The sequence below is a fragment of the Sturnira hondurensis genome, unplaced genomic scaffold (genome assembly GCF_014824575.4).
Source record: "Sturnira hondurensis isolate 20B ecotype Veracruz unplaced genomic scaffold, ASM1482457v3 Scaffold0013063, whole genome shotgun sequence".
In the NCBI taxonomy this organism is placed as follows: domain Eukaryota; kingdom Metazoa; phylum Chordata; class Mammalia; order Chiroptera; family Phyllostomidae; genus Sturnira; species Sturnira hondurensis.
This window is the reverse complement of record NW_028085694.1, coordinates 2,087,583-2,098,442: the sequence shown is the minus strand read 5'-3', so window position 1 is coordinate 2,098,442 and position 10,860 is coordinate 2,087,583. Positions and strand designations below refer to the sequence as shown.

Sequence of the window (10,860 nt, the reverse complement as noted above, 5' to 3'; positions counted from 1 at the left end):
AATAAAAGCACTTGACAAAAAAATATTGCTAGAAAAATATAAAGCACTATTACCCAGAATAAGAAGTTATAAGTTTTCACCAGTGCAGCCAGCGAACATTTTTTCTAGGGAAAATAAAAGCTGATATGACAAGAAAATAAAAGTATACTGAGAAATGTGTCATTTTTTAAAGATGAAAGGACAAATCAGAAGAATTTCAAATTCAGATTTTTGAAACTTTTTATTTATATTCTGGTCTTACAAACGATCATTTTAAAATTGGCTTTTTTGGTAAGAATGTAAAGCACAAGAATTTGCTAAGTATCAGATCCACACAAATCCTCAGAAGGGTTTTCTGTGCAGTCCTCATTGACGCAACTCTTGGTGAACATTCCACTCTTGCAGTAGACCTTAAATCTGTTTCACAACAACAAAGCCATACAATTTTAATGCTGTTCATTCATTATGTATGTACTAGAGCATTTCTATTACAAGGAAAGCTGGGTAATACAAAAATATGGAGAGTCTGAGGATCAAGCAATCTGTTGAGGCTTGGTGTATCTCATTTGCTTTTCAGTTTACTGTCAATACTTTCAAAGAGCACACAGCACACAAAGCATAGCAGTAATCATCTCTCTTACAACCTCTCTCATTTAAAAATCTGCTGTTCATAAAACTGGACCAATTATCACAAACTATCACTTGCATAATTAACCACAAGTCTATTACAAAGCACTCTGTTAGTGGTATCAACAACTGTAGGGGGATAGAGATTTATAAAACATGAGTTTTGTTAAACTTGCCAAGTCCTTAGATATCAAGGGCAGTGCTGTTACTTTAACTTTTAATTAGATGCTTAATACCTCACAGTAAAAGACTGATCAAAGGGTGGAAGCAAAACTAAAGTATTTTCTAGGTGCTTATTTCATTTGATAAGGCAGTAAAAGGATAGGATACAATTCAAGCAAGATTTATATGCGTTCCAACTTTTCGTTCAGAAATTCTTCTACACTGTCTGTGTTCCACTTGAGGATGCTTAGTTCTTCAGCAATGTTCCCATTGTCATCCAAAAGCTTCAGTACAGGGTCTGAACCGCGAACATACTACAAAAAGAGAGGGGCATCATCATTATTATCTGCTTAAACGAGCCTTCTCAGCCTCAACCAAAATCAAACCAATGCAATCCAGCTTACCTAAATTTAGTAGTAATACAAAAAAGCATTCAGACATAACATCACAACAGGTCTTAAAGTCTTTGGGAAAGAATTTAATAAAATTTCACTTAAAAAATTACAATTTACCTCTGAAGAGAAAAACACTTGTTAGCACAACACAGTTCATTTGGGATTTAAGCTTATTATTGACTGTAACAAATATTACTGCATACATAGTATTGTCAAACTCTCAAAGAGCTTAAAATCCCATGGAGGAAGCATATAAGTTCAAAATAACTCATGAGGGAGAATGATTACATGAGATCAATGCTAAAATAAGCTGTCTAAATAAATTATCTGATAGAATTCTGCAATGGACCCTAAAATTTTTCTCTGGTTTAAGAAATCTAATAATTTTGTTGTGATTAGTTTAAAATTAGGCTAGATTCCTGAAACTTCAACCCACTAGCTGGGTCCATATTTCACCAGAGAGCACTGAGAAATACTAAATTTGGGCAAATGCGACCACAAACATGACCTCATTCCTTAAGACATCAAACTCCAAAAAGGAAATAAATTCATGCTGGAAAAAAAGACATTCCAAAATCACCTTACCTTGATTTGCAGTCCTCTGAATAGCTTGGGTTTATCACTTCTGACAAAAGCTTAAGAGAAAAGAAAAAGATTCAAATTGTTTCCTTCTAAATCCAAGCGAAATACAAAAATCAAAACAAAAAGAAATGAACTGAATAGTAAAACATTGATCCTATGTGAAAAACGGATTCATATATACCCTTCAATGAGAAAACAGTATTTTAACATGTTGCTTTAAATTAATTAAAACCTCAAATTGCAATGGGATTCTGGAAGCTTGAAAAAAATGATAGTAAAACTCAGCTAGAAAAGTGTATGTGTAAGAACAGTATAGCTTAGAAAAAGTAAGATGTGGAAGACAAATTATTCAATTGCTTTTTAACGTATGATACTGATACCAGAATAGAAAGAAACGGGTAAGAAATCTAGGGAGCTACACATATCTGTAGAAATTTTTTAGTTTGGTAAAGCTACCAAATCAAAGAGAAGGAGGCAGTAGGGAGATACTGATTACGTGTGTGTACATCTGGGGTGTGTGTGTGTGAATTATTCAATACATACTTTTGAGAATAAATACTAGGTAGAGGAGCATGTCATGTGCAAATATATATACACGGTCAATAAACATCTGAAATAAATGTTCAGCTTAACCATTGAATAAGTGTCAAATAAAACAATGAGATATCTTCATTTAGAGTGACAAAAATTAAAAACAAAATTTAAGATCAGAGAATAATTTTGCTGGGGTTTAGTTGTGGAGAAAACATGAATAGACACATCTATTCATGATGGATATTTAGCAAAATGAACCAAAAGTCTCAAAAATGTACATATTCTTTAAACCAGCAAGTCCCCTTCTAGGAATTTATTTTGAAGAAATAGTTATACAATAATGTGAAGATATATTATATAAGATCCTGCTAACCAAGTCCAGAAATTTGGGAATAATCTAAGAACAACTAGACCAGCACACTAAGACAAAGAAATATGGCTGAAATGAAAAGACAGAGAGCTAAGCGATAAGGAGATAGCCAACCTATCTGATGGGGAATTTAAAGCCCTGGTAATTAAAATGCTCACAGGACTGATTGAGCCTGGTCGAAAAATGAAAACAAACAAACAAACAAAAAATGAAAGATACGCAAAATAAAATAAAGCTAAATATTCAGGGAACCAAAGCAATGATTTGGAACAAAAGAGAAAAATAAACATCCGGACTTCCGCCAAGATGGAGGCATAGGTGGAAACACTGTGCCTTCTCCCACAACCAAGTTTGAATACAACAAAGGTTTGGAGAAACAAAGACACAACCAAAGGACAGAAAATTGAATTATACGGAAGTCCGACTACATCTAACCGTTCAACGGGACGGTAAGAGGGGCGGAGCCAGCAGCGAGCAGGGTTGGGCAGGACAGGGCCCCCGACCCAGGCGTGTAGGCAGATGGGAACCAGCTGGGGTGCGGGGCAGACCGCGGGCGCATATTCTCGCACAGAGAGACAGACCACGCAGGCCCCAGGGGCGAGGGCTGACAGTGGTGGCACACTCGCGTGCAGTGGGACAAAACGCGTGGGCCCGGTGACGGCAGCAACTGCGGCACCGGTGAGGGCTGCCGCGGCAGGTGGCGGACAGGATGCCATAGTCCCTCTTTGACCCCGCCCCCACATACAGCGTCACAACCCAGCGACTTAGTTGCCCTGTTCTAGTGAACACTTTAGGGCTCTGATCCTGCTATGGAACAGGCACGAACAACCCGAAAGATGGCACAAGAAGAACTCAAAGTCCCAGAGCCAATAACTCTAAGCGACCGAGAAATTGCCAGCCTCTCAGAAGCACAATTCAAGACACTATTTATCAGGATGCTCACAGAACTGGTTGATTATAGTCACAAATTAGAGGAACATATGAAGGCTAAACTAATTGAAATGAAGGGAGATGCACAGGAAACCAATAGTGATGGAAAGGAAACTGGGACTCAAATCAATGGAATGGACCAGAAGGAAGAACAAAACATCCCACCAGAAAGGAATGAAGAAATGAGAATTCAAAAAAATGAGGAGAGGCTTAGGAACCTCCAGGACATCTTTAAACGTTCCAACATCCGGATTATAGGGGTACCAGAAGGGGGAAAGAAACAGCCACGAGTGGAAAACTTATTTGAACAAATAATAAAGGAGAACTTCCCCAGTCTGGCAAAGGAAATAGACTTCCAGGAAATCCAGGAAGCTCAGAGAGTGCCAAAGAAGTTGGACCCAAGAAGGAACACACCAAGGCACATCATAATTACATTAGCCAAGACTAAAATGAAGGAGAGAATCCTAGAAGCAGCAAGGGATAAGGGGACAGTCACCTACAAAGGAGTACCCATCAGACTGTCAGCGGATTTCTCAAAAGAGACCTTACAGGCAAGAAGGGGCTGGAAAGAAGTATTCCAAGTCATGAAATCCAAAGACCTACAGCCAAGATTGCTTTATCCAGCAAAACTTTCATTTAGAATGGAAGGACAGATAAAGTGCTTCTCAGATAAGGTCAAGTTCAAGGAGTTCATCATCACCAAGCCCTTATTATATGAAATGCTAAAGGGACTTATATAAGAAAAAGAAGATGAAAAATATGAACAGTGAAAGGGCAGCAAACACACAGTTATTAACAACCACACCTAAAACAAAAGCAAACCAAGAGGACAGCTAGATCAGGAGTGGAACCATAGAAATGAAGAACACATGGAGGGTTAGAAACAGGGGGGTGTGAGGGGGAGAAGGGGGGAGAAGGCACAGAAAATAGCATAGATGGTAGGTAGAAAATAGATAGGGGGGAGGGCGATAATAGTGGGGGAAATATAGAATCCAAAGAACTTGAGACACGTGGTTATAAACTAAGGGGGGCAGAATGGTGGGGGAGGGAGGGTGTGGGTGGAAGGGATTGAAGGGGGGGTATAGAACAACTGTAATGGTATAATCAATAAAATATATTAAAAAAAATAAATAAATGTGTAAAGGCTGTTGGTTAACTAAATTAATATGAAACACACTGTCAAATGCATCCCAATCATTAAAAATTATATTAATCTCTACTTAATGACATAGAAGCTAACACACGTATACATCAGTTTGTTTCCTATGGTTGTTAAAAAGAAGATGGATAAACATTTTTATGTTCATATATGTTTATCCATAAATATATATTTACAAAGAAAAAAAGCCCAGAAGCACTAAACAAAATCTTTTTAAAAAATGAAATGAGAAATATAATACTTAACATGATAAACAACAAAAATGTTCACTATTATTTAACAGTGGGTTACATCTGGAGCACAGGATTTGGGGATGTTTTAAATAAACAGTTTTCCTTTATGGGGTGGTTGTTGATGTACATTATACCAATTTTTTAGTAATGATCAAGTTAAAAAATTTAGAGTATCTTTTTCTAAAATAAAAACAAATGAGATGTTTTATTTAGATATTTGATTGTTCTTAATCCCAGTTTATGTTATCATTTACAACATTCATTACTTTGATTTTATAGTGACATATGCTTTTTAGAACTTACTTTTTAAACTTAGAATTAATTAGCAAAAGCATTACAGCCATAAGCCATTATGCAGGTCTTCATATACTTGCATTTAGGACAACACAAAGACTAGTAAATGTTTTTTCTCTTTCTTTTAAGATTGTGAGGACTTGTTGGAAGAGAGTTATATACCCCATCTAAATTTCCCCTACAAAGTTTAGTTCAAAATAAAACTTGATTATGCTATTCTGGCTTATTAGAATATCTTCTCCATTAATTTCACCCTTTAAGATTTGTCCAAATGCTCTGCAGACTCCAGAATCCTCAAACAAAAATGATCTTATGCTATGCCTTTGCTTTTCACCATCCCTTTGTCTATGTGCACACCTGTGCAAAACACCACGAAACACACAGTATGCTCTTTACTACATAAATAACCTCTCTGGGGAAAGGACTATTCTTTTATCTGCTGTATCCATCCACAACAGAGCCTAGCACACTTAATAATTTTCATTCACTCAACAGATTTTTAACAGGTTGGAATGAGTGAACACACTGGAAAGAAGTATTAAGATGAGTTACCAATGCCTGTTTTCATTACTTCTTTCTACTACTCTCTGCTGAGCAGAGACTCATAAACCTCCCAATTTTGAACGAGGAGAATACATGTTAAATGCCGTAACAGCAAATGACATTTTACAAACAGTAATCATTTACCAGGTATGTGAGTACTTATTACATATGCCCGGCACTAGGGTAGGCTGTAGGAGAATATAAGGGTCTTGCAAAAAGACCTTAAAGTGAATTATTTTCCAGTTTACTTTCTACTATTTAAAAACAGCACAATGCCAGACTGGAGATTCCTAATCCAGTCACTCTATTTCTAGAAAATATTCTTCACACCAATTTAATTATTTGTCAGTTAGGCAGTTTTGTAAACACTTCAAAGTAGTCAAAAATACAGAAGTCATGAGAAAATAGATTAAACGTTTCAGTATTTCCCTTGGGATTCTCATCAGCACTCATCCATGCAGCTCCCTTGGAGAAGTTGTTTTGCTATTCACACTGCTTGGAAAGTCATGTGACTCTTCCTATAACTCGGAGACTCTTCAGAGTTAACTGTATATAAAGAGTAGTTAAAAAAAATCTATCCTCTTCTGTATTCCAAAAAGAAAATAGAAAGGAGTATGATGGGGTAATGGAAATGATACGTCTTGAGGCTAAAGAAAAATGTTTGAAATACGTTATTTCCAAAATCAGAAACAAGCAAAAATGTATATAAAAAAGAGACAAAATATACTTAACTAGATCTAATAATAGACTTTTGATCACATTATAAACAGTTGTACAATGTATTGGTTGTAAGATTTAGCTTGATTATAACAGCTTATGGCAGAGTGATTAAGACTTGTGAACTGTCATAAAATTACATGGGATGATAATTAGATGTTTTCCTGTTGATTAAAAGTAAATATACTTGAGTCAGAACATTTCCAAATAAAAATGTCATAACCAGAAGCAAAAAAGAGAACAACAACAAACAACAATAGAACTGAATTCTCAACTGTGCTCAATGAAAGCTACTGGGATCTAAAAGAGTATTTCTAAACTTGGAAAATTTACTATTGTATACAAACCATCTGGAGTGCAAAATTAGATGTCATTTGGGTCCTATCAATAAGACAATTTAGCAGCACTTAAAAACATTCAGAGAAGTGTGATCTAAATGATTAAGAGAATCTGGGGAGATTGGAGGTACAATAATGAAGAGAACACAAACTTAAAGGATTATGACTTCTCAGACAGAATAATAAAGGCAGGAAAGAAATGTCTGAAGACTATAAATTTATCAAGAGTATAGAACCATGTAAAGAAAGGGCACTTTTCAAATACAAGATGGTGAAGGTATAAGTGGAAGTTACACTCACCTCCTTCCAGGACCAATCTGGAATTAGAATTAAACTGTAGAGAAATCATCTTGAATAACCACCTGAACACTAACTAGCTGGAGAGAAGCCCTATAACCAAGGACAGAGAGAGGAAACCACTTCACCACAGTAAGACTGGGAGGGAGTGTAGAAGAGGCACAAGAGGATTGGCTGGGGGCTCCCATGGACAGCAGCTGAAGATTTGGAGGGATAGTTCAGTGGCTAGGGGGTTCCCCCTGAGAAGTGTGGGGTATAAGTCTGGGTTCCTGGCCTACAGCACCAGAGCTGGAAAGGAACCCAAATAATGTTCGGCTGTGAGAGCAGCAGGGTTTCTGTCTGCCAGGGAGAGATGGTAGGAGACTTAAAGAGCTTCTTCAAGTGCCAATGCATAAAAATTTGTGGACACTTGCCCTAGGTTCCAGCAGAGGGGGGCAGAGTGGACTAGAGACGCTTGAACAGAGTTTGGGGCTGGTTGCACTGGGGAGAGAACTGAAGGAACAGCCACCAGGATCCCTGTACCAAGTCATTTCCCACACTGCCTGAGCCAACTTTCTCAGGCAGAGCACTCCTCTCTGAATGGCATCACCCTGAGAAGAAGCCATAGCCCTGCCCACAGGAATTACTCTACCCCACCTACAGAGCTAAAGCTGGGCTGATGATTACAGCAGGAGGCTAAATCATTGATTAATTTAACAACTAAGGTAGATATCTGGGAGCTCCGTGAGACTTCAGCCTACCCTCACCAGGGCACTGTGTTGATAAAAGCTGGCTTTGGTGTGCAGCCTGATTCTATACACACACACCGAGGCCCAGCAGAAGAAGCCACACACTCTGGATTGCTGATAGCTCTGAGTAGGTTGACTAGGGCCAGTAGCAAGCAGCATTGGACAAAGGTCTACATCAGAGTCTTTGCAGATCTATCTAACACATAGAAACACATACAAAGAAGCAGACCCCAAATGAAAGAACAAGAGGATTCTCCAGAGGAAGAGCTAGATGAAATGGAAGCAAGCAATTCATCAGATAGAGAGTTTAGGGTAATGATTATAAGGATACTCAAAGCATGAAAAAACAACACAGAAACCATAAAAAAGGACCAGTCAGAAATAAAGAATGCAATATCTGAGATAAATAATACACTGGAAGGAATAAACAGTAGGTTAAATGAAACAGAGGATGAAATGAGTGATTTGAAAGACAAAGTAAAAAAAAAAACACACCCAGGAAGAACAGCAAAAAAGAAAAAATAATTTTAAAAAATGAGGAGAGCTTAAGAAACATTTTGGACAACATGAAGCATAACAACATCTGCATCACGGAAATACTAAAAGGAGGAAAGAGTGAGCAATGGATTGAGAACGTATTTGAAGAAATGACTGAAAACTTCCTTAATGAGGTAAAGGAAAAAAGATATACAGGTCCAGGAAGCTCTGAGAGTCTCAAACAAGCTGGACCCAAAGAGGCCTACACCAAGACACATCATAATTAAAGTGACAAGGCTTAAAGACAAGGGGAAAATCCTAAAAGCCTCAAGAGAAAAAGCAGGTAGTTACCTACAAGGAAGCACCAATTAGACTGTCATCTGATTACTCAATGGAAACATTTCAGGCCAAAAGCGAGCGGCATGAAATTTCAAGGTGATAAAAAGCAAAGACCTACAACCAAGGCTATTCTACCCAGCAAGACTACCATTTAAAATTGAAGGAAAAATAAGGAGCTTCCCAGACAAGAAAGAGTTAAAGGAATTTGTTAACACTGAACCAACACTGCAACAAATGTTAAAGGGTTTGCTTTAAGAAGAAGAAAAACAGGGGAAAATAATCTAACAATAAATGACACTAAATACTTATCTATCAATAATCACCTTAAATGTATGTGGCTTAAATGCTCTAACCAAAGGACACAGGGTAGCTGAATGGATAAGAAAACAAGAACATATATGTGGGGGCCCGCCAGGCCACAAGGGGACCAAGGACAGAGTTCTCCACTGTGAGAATGGTGGATGAACTTGGTTTCTGGTCCCTGGAGCCGGCGGGTACCTTGACACTTTCCTAACCTTCTAGTTCCCAGCCTTGAAGGACACAACAAGACTCTGGCGCAGGTGTCATGTTCCCAGATGGTTATGAGAACTTCTTGCCCTTTTGATAGCTTAAGGGAGTGCATGAACTTTGAAAAACAACATTGTTTCTAGTTCCCTGCAGTCTTGCTTTAGGCATTAACAGTTTGTATATAAGACAGCTGTTCCTTGAATAAATTTGCCATTTTGCCAGCAGAGCTTATGGTCCTCTCCATTTTTTAAGTCCCTCGCCTCACCTCGCGACCACCCTTGCTGCAGCGGGCTGCGGCACATATATATGCTGCCTCCAAGAGACACATCTCAGATTGAAAGATACACACAGACTAAAAGTAGAGGGATGGAAAGAGATAATTCATGCAAATGGAAAAAAAAAGAGCTGGAGTAGCAGTACTTATATCTAACTAAACAGACTTTAAAACCAAGGCTATGGTAAGAGACAAAGAAGGACACTACATAATGATAAAAGGAACAATCCAACAAGAGGATATGACCCTATTAAACATTTACACACCCAACATAGGAGCACTTAAATATGTAAAGGAAAGCTTTTTTCTAATCTCTAAACATTTTAAAAAATAATTTTATTATTTTTAGAGAGGAAAGAAGAAAGAGAGGGAAAGAAACATCAATGTGTGTTTGCAACTGAACCAGAGACCCCTCTGTTCATAGGCTGGCACTCAATCCACTGAGCCACACCAGCCAGGGCCAAATATGTAGAGCAAACCTTGATGGACATAAAGGGAGGGATCGTTAGAAATACATCATAGTCAGGGATTAACAACTCATTTAACAACCCATTGACTTCAGTTCATAGATATTCTAGGCAGAAAATCAACATGGAGATGGTGGCCTTAAATGACATAGCTTATCAAATGGATTTAATTGGTATCTTCAGAGCAATTTACCCCAAAGTTGAAGAATATTCAAACTTTTCAAAGTGCAAATGGAACATTTGCTAGTTTAGACCACATGTTAGGACACAAAACAAGTCTCAGTAAATTTATGAAGACTTAAATAATATCAAGCATCTTCTCTGACCACAAGGCTATGAATCTAGAAATCAATCACAAGAACACTGGAAAACACTGAAAGACATGGAAGCCAAATAACACGTTATTAAACAATGAATGGGTCAATAACTAGGTCAAGGAAGAAATCAACAGGTAGCTTGGAACAAAGGAAAATGAAGACAGAAGAATCCAAAATCTGTGGGACACTGGGAAAATAATCCTAAGAGGGAAATTCATAGCACTAGAGGCCTATCTTAAACATCAGGAAAAAGCTCAAATAGATAATGTAACTTTACACTTAAAGAATCTTGAAAAAGAACAACAAACAAAGCCTAAAATAAGTGAAAGGAAGGAAATAACAAAGATCAGAGCAGAAATAAACTAGATTCTAAAAAATCATACAGAAGATCACTGAATCTAAGAGCTGTTTCTTTGAAAAGATAAACAAGACTGACAATCCTCTAACCTGACTCATCAATAAAAAATAGAGCACCTAGTACATAAAATCAGAAATGTAGGAGGAGAAACAAATGGTATCAAAGAAATACAAAGGATTGTAAGAAAATATGAACTATATGCCAACAAACTGGACAACTTGGACAAAATNTAT

The 10,860-nt window shown here is 37.5% G+C and overlaps 1 protein-coding gene across 1 annotated transcript in view; it reads right to left on the bottom strand.

The window, feature by feature from the left end:
- Positions 1-210: 210 nt before the first annotated feature.
- Positions 211-10,860, bottom strand: part of SELENOF (selenoprotein F) — a 50,485-nt gene continuing 39,835 nt past the window's right edge. The window contains exons 4-5 of the mRNA XM_037060923.1: positions 1,749-1,798; positions 211-1,082 (exon numbers count right to left, since the gene is read on the bottom strand). Of these exons, the coding sequence (XP_036916818.1) occupies positions 951-1,082; positions 1,749-1,798 (182 nt within the window). The 3' untranslated portion in view covers positions 211-950. The remainder of the gene's footprint in view (positions 1,083-1,748; positions 1,799-10,860) is intronic.